The sequence below is a fragment of the Thunnus maccoyii genome, chromosome 23 (assembly GCF_910596095.1).
Source record: "Thunnus maccoyii chromosome 23, fThuMac1.1, whole genome shotgun sequence".
In the NCBI taxonomy this organism is placed as follows: Eukaryota; Metazoa; Chordata; class Actinopteri; order Scombriformes; family Scombridae; genus Thunnus; species Thunnus maccoyii.
This window is the reverse complement of record NC_056555.1, coordinates 24,634,456-24,649,040: the sequence shown is the minus strand read 5'-3', so window position 1 is coordinate 24,649,040 and position 14,585 is coordinate 24,634,456. Positions and strand designations below refer to the sequence as shown.

At 39.1% G+C, this 14,585-nt stretch overlaps 1 protein-coding gene across 3 annotated transcripts in view; it reads right to left on the bottom strand.

The window, feature by feature from the left end:
• Positions 1-7,275, bottom strand: part of LOC121890612 (NACHT, LRR and PYD domains-containing protein 3-like) — a 28,725-nt gene extending 21,450 nt beyond the window's left edge. For 2 of the 3 annotated variants that reach the window (XM_042403056.1, XM_042403058.1), the window contains exons 1-4: positions 7,169-7,275; positions 5,819-6,044; positions 4,645-4,936; positions 625-2,479 (exon numbers count right to left, since the gene is read on the bottom strand). In XM_042403056.1, coding sequence (XP_042258990.1) covers positions 625-2,479; positions 4,645-4,936; positions 5,819-6,044; positions 7,169-7,236 — 2,441 coding nt within the window. In that variant the 5' untranslated portion in view covers positions 7,237-7,275. The remainder of the gene's footprint in view (positions 1-624; positions 2,480-4,644; positions 4,937-5,818; positions 6,045-7,168) is intronic. The other variant, XM_042403057.1, reaches the window with a different exon arrangement.
• Positions 7,276-14,585: the final 7,310 nt, after the last annotated feature.

The following is a 14,585-nucleotide window of genomic DNA, read 5'->3' as shown; positions in this document are numbered from 1 at the left end:
GCGGTAAGCATCACGTGTAATATCACTTAATTACTGAATCAGTTTGGTGATTTGCTGATCCCTCGTGCTCACTATGAAATGACTCAGAAACCATTAAGAAAAATAATGATGATGAAAGCAAATCTCTGTGACTTCAGAAATCACCTTTGGAAAATGATACAGATCTTATTTTAAACTCTTAATCATAGCAGTAAAAACAGTGTCTGTCTGATTATATATTATTTGCAGAAGCTTCTCATGTAATAATAACTTCACTACATTCACTGATAACTGTAAAATACTGATATATGTTCTGTAATAAAACCTCAACCACAACCTCTAAAGTCCTTCATTTGTTTTACCAGGTTTGAATGACGCCTCCGTCACCCAAAGGAAGATAAATAGAAGAAAAGACTGTAAAATCCAATAATTACTAGAAATAAATAGATTAACTGAATGACTTTGAACTGACTGAATTTGAAACAGCTCAAGAACATCTGAGATTAAATATAACTGACATATTATTTCAGCTATGAACAAGTAGAGCACTATTTTAACAATAATGAGAATTTTATATTATTTATATTTGAAGAACTAAACTACTAATCTGCACTGATTTATAATGTTAATCACATCTGGACTTACAGAGCCTTTCTGCAGTTCCTCACAGCTGGGATCAGTCTATGTCGTCCCTCCTCTGATGTGTTGTACTTCTGCAGGTCCAACTCATCCAGAACCTCCTCTGACATCTGCAGCATGTAGGCCAGAGCTGAGCAGTGGAACTCAGAGAGTTCCTTCTCTGATCTGTTCTCTGACTTCAGGAACTCTTGGATCTCCTGATGTACTGAGAGGTCATTCATCTCCATCAGACAGTGGAAGATGTTGATGCTTCTGTCAGGAGAGATATAACAAGTGTTCATCTCCTTCAGGTTGTTGATGACTCTCTGGATGGTTTCTGGACTGTTCTCTGTCTGACCCAGCAGGCCTCCTAAGAGACTCTGGTTGGACTCCAGAGAGAGGCCATGAAGGAAGCGAGCAAACAGATCCAGGTGGCCATTTTTACTTTTGAGAGATTTCTCCATCGCTCTCTTCAGGAAGTCATCCAGAGATGAGTCAGGGTAATCATTATTTCTGAAAAAAGCAAGAATTTTCCTGAGAGTTGATTTGCTGCATTTGAAGTCTTCTCCCAGGAAGTCCTTCAGTACGTCTGTGTTGCTGTTGGTGTAACAGTGGTACATGTAGACTGCAGCCAGAAACTCCTGAACACTCAGATGAACAAAGCAGTAGACTGTTTTCTTGGAGATCACATTCTCTCTTCTGAAGATCTTTGTACAAAATCCTGATAACACCGAGGCCTCTGTGACATCAAGACCACACTGCTCCAGGTCTTTTTGGTAGAACATGATGTTTCCTTTCTGCAGTTGTTCAAACGCCAGCCTCCCCAGCTTCAGAAGAAGTTTCCTGTCAGCTTTTGTCAGCTCCTGTGGACTCGTCTCATGTCCTCCATCATACTTGTGCTTCTTCCTCTTTGTCTGAAGCAGCAGTAAGTGTGAGTACATGTCAGTCAGGGTCTTGGGCAGCTCTCTTGTCTGGTCTGTAGTCAACATCTGCTCCAGAACTGTAGCAGTGATCCAGCAGAAGACTGGGATGTAACACATGATGTGGAGGCTCCTGGATGTCTTGATGTGTGAGATGATTCTGTTGGACAGCTCTTCATCTTCATCACTGAATCTCGTCCTGAAGTACTCCTCCTTCTGGTCGTCAGTGAAGCCTCGTACTTCTGTTACCCTGTCAACACATGTAGGAGGGATCTGATTGGCTGCTGCAGGTCGGGAAGTTATCCAGATGAGAGCCGAGTGAAGCAGCTTCCCCTCGATGAGGTTTGTAAACAGCATGTTGACTGATGACTGCTGTGTGACAGATACAACCTCCTTCCTGTTGTTGAAATCCAGTTTAAGTCTGCTTTCATCCAGGCCGTCAAAGATGAACACAACTTTACAGTCTTTAGACTTGAGATTTTCTGCTGTGACCTCCTGTAATGTTGGATGGAACTTATGGATCAACATGAGGAGACTGTACCGCTTATCTTTGATCAAGTTCAGCTCCCTGAATGAAAATGGAATCACCAGACTGACATCTTGGTTTTCCGAGCCATCTGCCCAGTCCAGAGTGAACTTCAGCACTGAGAAGGTTTTTCCAACGCCAGCGACGCCGTTCGTCATAACGACTCTGATGTATTTCTGTTTGTCAGGTGAGGGTTTAAAGATGTCGTGACACTTGATTGGAGTGTCATGGTGGGTCTTCATCTTGGAAGCTGTCTCAAGCTGCCTCACCTCATGTTGGGTATTAACGTCTTCACTCCGTCCCTCTGTGATGTAGAGCTCAGTGTAGATATCATTGAGGAGGGTTCTTTCATCTTCATCAATTCCTTCAGTCACATGTTGACATTTCTTCCTCAGACTGTTCTTATATTCTGAAACATCCTGCAGACCAGTTTCTGCTGAAAGAGAAGGAAAATATAGATTTGAACATCTATCAGTGTGTTTACATGCACTTACATAACCAGGTTACTCAGAGAAACCAGGTTATGTGGGTAATCTGGGAACATGTTAACATGCACAGTAGAAACCTGGTTACTGTAAATCTGTGTGTACAAGCAGCCAATCAGTGATCAGATTTCTCCTCTACACTGACCTTATTCTCAAAGCATGACTTTCTTATTTTATCAGTATTAGTGATAGAAGATGTTTGTTAGTCCTGACTTTTTTGTCTGTTTTGCTTTGTGTGTCTGAGTCAGAACTTTTCCTCACAACATGAATGAGTCTGAATTCAACAAACAGTGAAATGTTAAATGGTGGAAACCAACTTATTTAGACTTCTAGAGGACACTTTGTGTTAGTTGAAGTTTTAGTTGGACTTTAAATACAAGAATAAATCACTGTGTAATGATCTCTCCTTTCATTCAGCTGCTCCACTTTCCCATCTACAGCATCGTGTTTTATTACATGTTATGTATTTACAGTGGCGTGTTCTATGTAAAACATTGGTGGGGCACCAACTACTTCAATAAATAGGCTGCATAGCAGAAAACTACAGTACTTGCTCTTAATACTGATGTGTTTGTTAAAGACGACACGGATCCAAAAAAAACTTTTAACAACAAAGTGGCTTCTAGCAGGTCTGTACACACATACAGAGAGAGAGAGAGAGAGAGAGAGAGAGAGAGAGAGAGAGAGAGAGAGTGTGAATGAGTGAGAGAGAGAGAGTTTGTGAATGAGTGAGAGAGAGAGAGAGAGAGAGAGAGTGAGAGAGAGAGAGTGTGTGTGAATGAGTGAGAGAGAGAGAGCGTGTGAATGAGTGAGAGAGAGAGAGAGAGTGTGAATTAGTGAGAGAGAGAGTGAATGAGTGAGAGAGAGAGAGTGTGTGTGTGAATGAGTGAGAGAGAGAGAGAGTGTGTGAATGAGTGAGAGAGAGAGAGAGAGTGTGTTTGAATGAGAGAGAGAGAGTGAGAGAGAGAGAGTGAGAGAGAGAGAGAGTGTGAATGAGTGTGTGTGAGAGAGAGAGAGTGTGTGTGAATTAGATAGAGAGAGAGTGAATGAGTGAGAGAGAGAGTGTGTGAGTGAATGAGTGAGAGAGAGTGTGTGTGTGAATGAGAGAGAGAGAGAGAGTGTGTGAATGAGAGAGAGAGAGAGAGAGAGAGAGTGTGTGTGTGAATGAGTGAGAGAGAGTGTGTGTGTGTGAATGAGTGAGAGAGAGAGAGTGAGAGTGTGTGTGTGTGAATGAGTGAGAGAGAGAGAGAGTGTGTGAATGAGTGAGAGAGAGAGTGTGTGTGTGTGTGAATGAGTGAGAGAGAGAGAGAGTGTGTGTGTGTGTGAATGAGTGAGAGAGAGTGTGTGAATGAGTGAGAGAGAGAGAAGGGTAAATAAATCAACAGGTAGTTCTGATCGATCGATCATCTGATTGATCAACTAGACATTCAGAACGAGCTTGAATCAGCATGACAGCACACGTAGCGGCGCTCAAATGAAAGAAGCCTCATCAGTAAACATTCACTCTGCAGTGCATGTGGAACTCGTCTCACAGTCGCAGAGTTCAGTCCACTCAGTAAAGGGTCCGTTTTGTTTTCCCACAACTCCTAATCAGTTCAGTTCAATCCAGTTTCACAAACATGAAAGAAAGACAACTCAAAGCTCTGCAGTTCCCCCACAAAACAAAACAAACCAAAGACGCTAACAAAGCAACACAGTACATAAAATAAAGCCAGCAGAAGCGTCAGATAGGTCGGACCACCGTGTTTAACTACATATCTTCAAACGTTACAGTTACGACTGAAAATGACAACAGAAAAAAACAAGTTTGCCACGTTCACAGATCTCCACAACTCAATCAACCACCAGTCATCTACCCGGAAGTGACTGTTGTTGTTAGCGTGACGTCACAGACTGTAGTTCTAATGAACGGCGGAGTGATATTTTTACTGATGAGGCTTTTTTCATTTGAGCGCGGCTACGTGTGCTGTCATGCTGATTCGAGCTCGTTCTAAATGTCAAGTTGACCAATCAGATTGCTTGGTTGAAACTACGTGTTGTATAATAACTCATAACTCATGTAATAATGTATGAAATGTATGTGACACTGCTTTTCAGATTCCTTCTCCTAACTTACCTTTTGGTCCTGAGGGGGAGTTTTGTAAACGCTGCACCCGATCATTCCTGCTGATCTTTTCTAAAACCTTCTTGGTCAGCTGCAGAGCTCCATGATCCTGATGTTTCTGTACCATTAGATCCACTGTTTCCCGCCTTCCTGCTTTCTCCAGCTGAGCCACTGGGATACCTTTAAAGCCCTCCAGGATGTCATCCTCCTTCAGGAACCACTTGAACTCATTAAACTCATCTTCAGTTAAGTTCTTCAGAGTATTCAAGAGCTCCTCTTTAAGTTTCTCCATTATGCCCCCCTGCTGAAAATAAGAGACATTTTAAACAGGAAGGACATGTATTCAGTTCTCATCTCATGACACTTTACCAGTATGACTTCTGTACATGTGCATGTTAAATGTAAATCATCTACTGCTTGAACAAACACGTCACAACTTTGGTTATTTCCATAGTTTCAGTCTTTCATCACTGCAAAACTCATTACATCCACATTATCACCTGAATTCTAGCTGAATACATTTACATCCTCTGTGAGGAAGCAAACAACAAACTGAAGCCACGTTCCAAGTGTGAAGCTTTTGATGTCTGTATTTCATATCAGATGAGTATATCTCATTTTTATTGTTAGACTGTCGGTGGGCAGTATCATGTTTTTATGAAGTGCTGCCCTCTGCTGGTATTACAGCACATTTAAGGATAAACTTTTCTATTTTTACGTCACATAATCTCTGAACAAGACATTGTTGAAGGATGAACCCTCTTACTGCCTTTCGTGGAATGATCTTCCATTATACAATTTTTTAAAATGATCTATATTTTTTACAATATATGTGCCCTTACTCACAGTTGGCCCAACATAGAATAACTATTTTCTAACCATCCAATGTCAGCACTATGACCCCTTCAGACATAGAATCAATAATATAGGTGGCGTCGTGAATGCATAACTAAAAGAGCACTCCACTGATTCAGCACTGCTTTCCTATAACAGCTGGAGAGTTCCTACTTCAGCAAATCATTTAATTGCTTTTAGATCAAGTTTAGTAACAAGTTTTATATTTAATTCAATGTAAAGAATCTGGGAACAATTTGGTCAATTTTCAAGTCAATCTGAAAAACCAGAAAACTAAAATCAACAAACAAAACTTTGGGAGAAGCTAGCTACCTAACTGGCTAACTGGTACCTGCAGTCCAGGTCTTGTTCTGGATCTTTCTGCACACTGGGGACAGGAGGAGTCTCCTGATGAAACAGACTGGTCCCAGTATGAGCTGATGCACTGTCTGCAGAACCAGTGTCCACAGCTGGTAGAGACTGGATCCTTCAGGACGTCCTGACACAAAGAACAACAGGACTGCTGCTCCTCCACAGAAACATCCCTCCTCTTCCTCTTCCTCTTCCTCTTCCTCTCTCTGTGGACATGAACACATTCTTTATGACACATGACATTAGTGGCGGCCAACCGACAGCTCACAAGTTGATGCAGCTCTTTCCCTCCATAAACAGTCCAGACTGTCAGTATTTGGACAGTTACACAGTTTTTTGTTCTTCAGGCTCTGAGCTTCAGCACATTCAGTTTAAATAAAATAATATATATTATTATTACAAGGGTTCAAAAGTAATTAGACAGACACAACAATGTGGCAGCAAAGGCAGAGAAGAAGAAGAAGAAGAAGAGTGCAAACTAGTAAACATGGATGTAAACAATGCAGGATTTAAAATACCAGCTTCAAAAATCAACTTTGCAAATGTTTCATGAGGAGGGAAATGGATTCAACACATTTGTTAGACCACAAGGATTCACACAATGTGTTTTGGCTCCTTTAAGCTTCTATGAGACATTAAAAGTCAGGAAAAATAAGCAGGAGGCAACTGAACAAAACAGAAAAGTCCACTTGTGAAAAATAACAGACTGCTGCTCTTTAGTCTTGTGTTGTGGTGCTGAACAGAGAGCTCTGCTAAATATCTTCATAATGCATCTTTTCATTTGTGTTTCTCTCTCTCACTGTTTCTGCTATAATCTCTCTCCCTCTGTGTCAGTGTCATACAACAGTTTTACACATTTGACTTTTCCCAAACGTTAAATGTCAGACTCAGTTTCCTCTGCTGCAGTGGTCAGTCTGCAGTGATAAATCAGCTGCAGCAGGCTGTTTGTATACATTTACATTACTTCCTCCCATATTTTGTGTCTTTGAACAGGAACACATTAAGACACATCAACCTTCACAAAACCCCGGAGCAGTCCTTTAGTAAATAAGGAGACACAATGTGACTTGTTACTAAATCCTTAGTAAATATCACCCTGGGTTACCTGCTACTACTTTAGATTGTTAGACTGGAAAATCAAATAACAATAGCAGCCCTGTCTCTGTCTCTGGTTAACATGTACATGAAGATCTGTTCTAGATTACAGCTGAATGGAAGCTAGTTCATTATTTCTTTCCACTGTGTTTCCTTCATATCTACACAACAACCTTAATGAAACCATCTCACTGAATCATCTTCAGGTCAGTTTACAGTAGAAACAGTCTCTTACTTTGTGTCTGAGGGTCCAGGTTCATTACTGAAGTTTGGAGGTTCATTGTTGGACGAGTCGCTCTCCATAGACAGACAGCTGGATACTGGAGACTCTGCTCCGTCCTCATCTTCCTCTGAATCATTCATCTTCTGGAGTCTGAGAGTTAAACCAGTAACACTGGAGACACACACACATACACAGTATAATAAACCCAGTCCTTCCTCTCAACTTAGTAGCTTCTTATTAGTTTACATGACTTTAACTACAACCATGTGTGTTTTCCATCCATCACAAAGATAAACTTTGACTCTGATTTAAATCCAACAAACAGACTTCAGATAAACTTCTGTGTGCTTCTTAACTGTGACTTCTCTCTATTTTCATCACTGTGAGGACGCAGAAACCAGGAAACCAACAAAGGAAACGACGTTTGAAGACGTCAACGCTGTGATTTAATAATTTTCTGACACAGTTTGATCAACTAAACAATTAATCAGTAAAATAATCATCAGATTGATCAATAATGACAGTAATCATTATTTACAGCTCTAATATTAACACTCACCCTGCCTCAGACTGTTTCCCTCCTTCTGCCTTGTTGACTTTAAAATGGAGTCTGACTGAATACTTTCACTTTCAGTGTTCCTCCTTGTTTGTTCCTCCTGCTGCCTTCTTTATTGGAAGTCACGTATGTGTGAGAGATTGTGTGATTGTGTGTATAAATATGTATATATATATATATGTGTGTGTGTATATATATATATGTGTGTGTGTGTGTGTGTGTGTGTGTGTGTGTGTATGTGTGTGTGTGTGTGTGTGTGTGTGTGTGTGTATGTGTGTGTGTGTGTGTGTATGTGTGTGTGTGTGTGTGTAGAATCACTTACAGCTTAAAGTGTGGGTGTTGAATTTAATTTAAACTTGTGAAAGGTTTCTGACTGTTCAGTCTGGTCGCCAGAATAAAACGTTGGCAGTGTACATTCCTGCAAACCACAGAAACATTGAATATCTACGTTTCAACATGTGTAATACATAGCATATGAACATTTCAGCATTCAATGCCAACGTTTTGTTCTGGTGATTGTCGCTGTTAGATACAAACACAGACACACAGACTTCCTAAGATCAATAAACTCAGCAGGATCAGTTTCTGATTTTGATGATTGTATGAAGAGTTTTCAGAACTCAACATGATGGATAGTTTAAAAAACAGGATCTAAATTAATGGAGTAGAACCAGAGATATGTTTTTATTCCACATGTTCTTTTCTGTCAAAACCTGGTGCCTACATTACCCACAATGCAACACAACTCAGTTCACTCCACTGTACAGATTCAGTGTGTCATGCTAGTAGAGACTAATGTAGCCTGGAGCTGCTGCCTCACTTCTTTCTAACTCTACACACGTCCAGACCTGTTTCATCTTTAAACTTGTAGTTTTCACTCTAAACCGACTCTGACTTTCACATCTTCTCTGGAGACACAAGAGGCTTTAATCAATGTATTTTTTTAAAGATTATTTTTTGGCATTTTGCCTGTTTGACAGTCAGGAGAGAGAGGAGTTTCTAACGCTTCTTCACTTTGATTTTTGTTTTTGCAGCAGGACTTTTAACTGAGAACTGTTTAAAACTCACACACTAGTACAGTACTGCAGGTTTGAAGACTGGGTTGATTTTACACTGCTGGTTCCTGAACAGAGACAACTGAAAACAGTAATCTTCCCAAAATACAGAAAAAAACAACTTCACTGAAAGAGGAGAAGCAAAGACCGTGAATACTTTAACACAGAAAAATATGTTTTCTGATCTATTAAAAAACTAAACAAAAACTCACCCAGAAGAATTCATGTTATTATTCTAACACTAAAAGTGGCCATTTTAAGGTTTTGATACTCAGTCAGAGAGACCTGGATAAACTGGTCTCGATTCTCTCAACTCCACTTCTTGTTCCAACACTTCTCATCATCTTGTGGGGTTACACATGCAGCCCTTTGGCCACAGCGTCAGACCAGCTCAAATATAGATAAAGAAGTAAACAAGTGAGTGAACAGAACACAGGTTTTACCTCATACATATCCCCACATGTACTCAATACTACATATTTTAACACACAAGTTGAAATAAACTAATTTAGTTTAATAATGGAGAAAATCACTTTTTACATTGGTTTTAATATTCTGAAATATAATAATAATAATAGTATAACACCATTATAAGAGTTATATAACTTAAATTCATTGCTTTTGTAGGAAACAACCATTTTCTCTATTGAGATGTATTCTGTAAGAGTCTAATACTTTGTTAATGAATGACTTTGTGCTGAGGAGTATTCCATGTATCAGTGTAATACCTTGTAATTCAGTGTTTATAATTTAATTTCTATTTCACTGCTACCATGTGATCCAGCCTGAACTCTCCTGTTAGTGAACAGGTAGATGTGCACCTGTGTGGTTGTGTTATTAAGTGAAGGAAAAGCAGTGATCTGACATTTTGATTTTAAGTGTCAAACTAAAGAATGTGACAAAATAAAACATTAGCATATGTCATAATTATATTATTATTACTAATTAAAAAATCTTTTTCCTTATTTCGTATTCAAATTACCATCCAATTGACATTTGTATATTTATTACATGAATATAAAGTAATAAACGGGCAGATTCGGTATTTACTGAAGTGTATTGACCATTTCAAAATACAGCACAGCTGTTTCAACTGTTTGTTATTTCGTTGTTGCATCTCGTTGGCTCATTTTTGGTTTGTCATAAGTTTTAAGGAGACGATGTTTTTCCCGTCATGATCTCAATGTGCAGGCAGCAGCAGCCTCAGGTCACCAGCTGGCAGCAGACGGGTTGTGGGTCCGTGTGCGCGTCCACACATTCTTTATGACACATGACATTAGTTGCGGCCAACCGACAGCTCACAAGTTGATGCAGCTCTTTCCCTCCATAAACAGTCCAGACTGTCAGTATTTGGACAGTTACACAGTTTTTTGTTCTTCAGGCTCTGAGCTTCAGCACATTCAGTTTAAATAAAATAATATATATTATTATTACAAGGGTTCAAAAGTAATTAGACAGACACATCAATGTGCCAGCAAAGGCAGAGAAGAAGAAGAAGAAGAGTGCAAACTAGTAAACATGGATGTAAACAATGCAGGATTTAAAATACCAGCTTCAAAAATCGACTTTGCAAATGTTTCATGAGGAGGGAAATGGATTCAACACATTTGTTAGACCACAAGGATTCACACAATGTGTTTTGGCTCCTTTAAGCTTCTATGAGACATTAAAAGTCAGGAAAAATAAGCAGGAGGCAACTGAACAAAACAGAAAAGTCCACTTGTGAAAAATAACAGACTGCTGCTCTTTAGTCTTGTGTTGTGGTGCTGAACAGAGAGCTCTGCTAAATATCTTCATAATGCATCTTTTCATTTGTGTTTCTCTCTCTCACTGTTTCTGCTATAATCTCTCTCCCTCTGTGTCAGTGTCATACAACAGTTTTACACATTTGACTTTTCCCAAACGTTAAATGTCAGACTCAGTTTCCTCTGCTGCAGTGGTCAGTCTGCAGTGATAAATCAGCTGCAGCAGGCTGTTTGTATACATTTACATTACTTCCTCCCATATTTTGTGTCTTTGAACAGGAACACATTAAGACACATCAACCTTCACAAAACCCCGGAGCAGTCCTTTAGTAAATAAGGAGACACAATGTGACTTGTTACTAAATCCTTAGTAAATATCACCCTGGGTTACCTGCTACTACTTTAGATTGTTAGACTGGAAAATCAAATAGCAATAGCAGCCCTGTCTCTGTCTCTGGTTAACATGTACATGAAGATCTGTTCTAGATTACAGCTGAATGGAAGCTAGTTCATTATTTCTTTCCACTGTGTTTCCTTCATATCTACACAACAACCTTAATGAAACCGTCTCACTGAATCATCTTCAGGTCAGTTTACAGTAGAAACAGCCTCTTACTTTGTGTCTGAGGGTCCAGGTTCATTACTGAACTTTAAAGTACAATCTTTGGACCGGTCACTCTTCATAGACAGACAGCTGGATATCAGAGACTCTGCTCCGTCCTCCTCTTCCTCCAAATAATTCATCTTCTGGAGTCTAAGAGGTAAACCAGTAACACTGGAGACACACACACATACACAGTATAATAAACCCAGTCCTTCCTCTCAGCTTATTCAATTCAATTCAAATTTATATAGCGCCAAATCACAACAGCTCTGTTCACATGGAGCAGGTCTAGACTGTACTGTTTATTTTACAGAGACCCAACATTCCTCCATGAGCAGCAGCAGGAAAAACTCGCCTTTAACAGGAAGAAACCTCCAGCAGCACTTGACAACCGGTTGGGTTGAGAGAGAAAGAAAGAGGGAGAGAGACACATAAAAGCATAAAAACAACAACAACAGCAACGAAGAAAATAATAAAAATAAACGAGGACATCAAGCAGGAACACATCAACGTGGTGTTCCCGCAGCCGTGGTCTACGGAAGCTCCCCGGCCATAAATAGCTAGTAGCTTCTTAGTTTACATGACTTTAACTACAACCATGTGTGTTTTCCATCCATCACAAAGATAAACTTTGACTCTGATTTAAATCCAACAAACAGACTTCAGATAAACATCTGCGTGCTTCTTAACTGTGACTTCTCTCTATTTTCATCACTGTGAGGACGCAGAAACCAGGAAACGAACAACGTTTGAAGACGTCAACACTGTGATTTCATAATTTTCTGACACAGTGTAATCAGCTAAACAATTAATCAGAAAAATAATCATCAGATTGATCAATAATGACAGTAATCAATATGTTCAGCTCTAATATTAACACTCACCCTGCCTCAGACTGTTTTCCTCCTTCTGCTCTGTTGACTTTAAAATGGAGTCTAACTGAATACTTTCACTTTCAATGTTCCTCCCTTCTTTACTGGAAGTCACAAGTCTCTCTCTCTCTCTCTCTCTCTCTCTCTCTCTCTGTGTGTGTGTGTGTGTGTGTGTGCAGGTATTCCTGATGTTGTGGGGACAAAAAGCATAAGGTTAGAATATGGTTAGAACAAGGTTAGAACAAGGTGAGAATATGGTTAGAATAAGGTTAGAATAAGGTTAGAATAAGGTTAGAATATGGTTAGAACAAGGTGAGAATATGGTTAGAATAAGGTTAGAACAAGGTTAGAACAAGGTTAGGGGTTAGTGTCCAGTAAATGAATGTAAGTCAATGTAATGTCCTCTGAAGTGATGGAAACAATCCTGTAAAACCATTTTTGACAAGTCACCAAATAGAAAAGAAATGTTTTGGTGCTGAAATGTATGTATGTCTGTAATGTCTGTAATTTCCCACCTATATCTACTTTCTCTCATGTATGTATGTATGTATGTATGTATGTATGTATGTATGTATGTATATGTCGGTATGGTGAATGTGGGAACGTGCAATAAGTAATAACATCAGAGGTCAGTGCAGTCAATGTGATTCTTTAGTATTTTACCTTTAAGCTTCAATAAAGTCTTATCTTAAAAATAAAACAGTCTCATAAAAAGAAAACGTTATGCATTCAATATTTTTATTTTTAATATAACTGAATAGTTTGTACTTTCCTGATTGTTTTACAATTATTAAATAATTTAAATTTAATTGTCAGTTTGGGTCAGATTGCGTCTATCAGCTGGTTGTCATCAGTGATTAAATGCTGCCACCTAGTGGCCACATTCTGGTTCTACAACTCCAAACTTTTTGTTTCTCTACATTTTTCTTGAAATTTAAACATTTTGTATCATTACTAGTATGTCTTTATATATTGTATTATACATTATATCATAATTCATTTCCTTTTTGGAGTTTTTTTAGATTACATATTAGTATTTTATTTTAAAGGAATCAAACAAATTGATAATAATGATGATAATAATAATATGTTTAAAAAAAGTTCAAAATGTCTTACAAAACAAAAAAAGCAGCAGACAATTTAGACAACAGTTAAAATAGTTATACACAGTTAAAGTTATAAACAGGATAGTAAACAGGAAACAACGATAATTATTTTATTGTCTTAAAATTGAAACATATTATGTATTTATACATTATATCAAATTATATATTTTTGTTATATTAATATTAGAAAAATTAGATACAATCAATAACAATATTTTTTTTGAGCTGTTGACCTAATGCTGTGTTTTGGAGTTAGATTCCCTTTTTTGGTTTGAAAATTTAACTTCTGCTGCGAGACCAGACTCTGGAAAGCAGGAAATTGATCTGGTCTGAAACAATGAAGGTGCGGGAGAATCAGGAATACACTTTCAGGGTCGAAGAAAAGTGTTTAGGGTGTTTTTATCGCTCTCAAATGTACAAATGGGTCAATTTTGGCCTGAACAGTATGTAAGGGTTAATGTGTGCAGTAAGATGTTGTAAATCTTCTACCAGTCTGTTGTGGCGAGTGTAATGTTCTTGGCTGCTATCTGCTGGAGCAGCAGCATCAGAGCCAGGGACACTAACAAACTGAACAAACTGATCAGGAAGGCTGGCTCTGTGCTGTGACTCCTCTGCAGCACAAACTGTTGAACACAACACATCCTCATACATAAACGACAGAATAGATCTATTTCCAGTGACTCCCAGAACAGCCTATATGAGTGTTTTCAGCGCCCTCTAGAGGACGGATGGGGACCAGAAGAACAATCCACGGGACAGTTTTATAATATAATGATGTTTTATGGTGTGACAGCACTGTGGTTAAGGTCTGGTTAGGTTTAGGCACAAAATCCACTTGGTTGGAGATAGGGAAAGATCATGGTTTGGACACCTGAACTACGGCGAATCACTGGTGAAATGCACTGCTTCTTACGGGGAAAAACACACCCGAGCCAGTGTCTTTCATGGGGAAAGACACCACAAACGGTGGTCTCCTGAGGCAAAGGCCACTTTTTGCCTTTAAGCTATCCAGCCATAGCCATCTCCCCTACCCGCCTCCTCAAGATAAGGAAGTCACCTTGTACTGACGTCACCTGAACAGTATCATAATTACAACGGCTGCTAGATGGCAAAAACGTAACTATAAGTTGTTTGCTGGCCTGATTTTCGACCTACATTTTTCTTGTGAGGACAAGCTGGTTAAACATCATGTAGAACATCTTACGTCCCCTCCATGACCTGCTGCTCAAACAGCGGCGCTTTCAGTCAGAGACTTCTTCAGGAAGTTAATCCTGTCAGCTGCCATCAGACTGTGCAGTGACTCTCCTCTGACAGTGAAGACAAACTGCTCACCTGGACGTTTATTTATTACCTTATTCATCACATCTGTTATATCTCGGATTCATATTTTGATAATCGTTCAAGTGCTGTCTGTATATACTGTAACATATGTATATACATTGTGTAAATCCAAAGTGTATCAATGTACACTTAAACATCCATTGACAATCA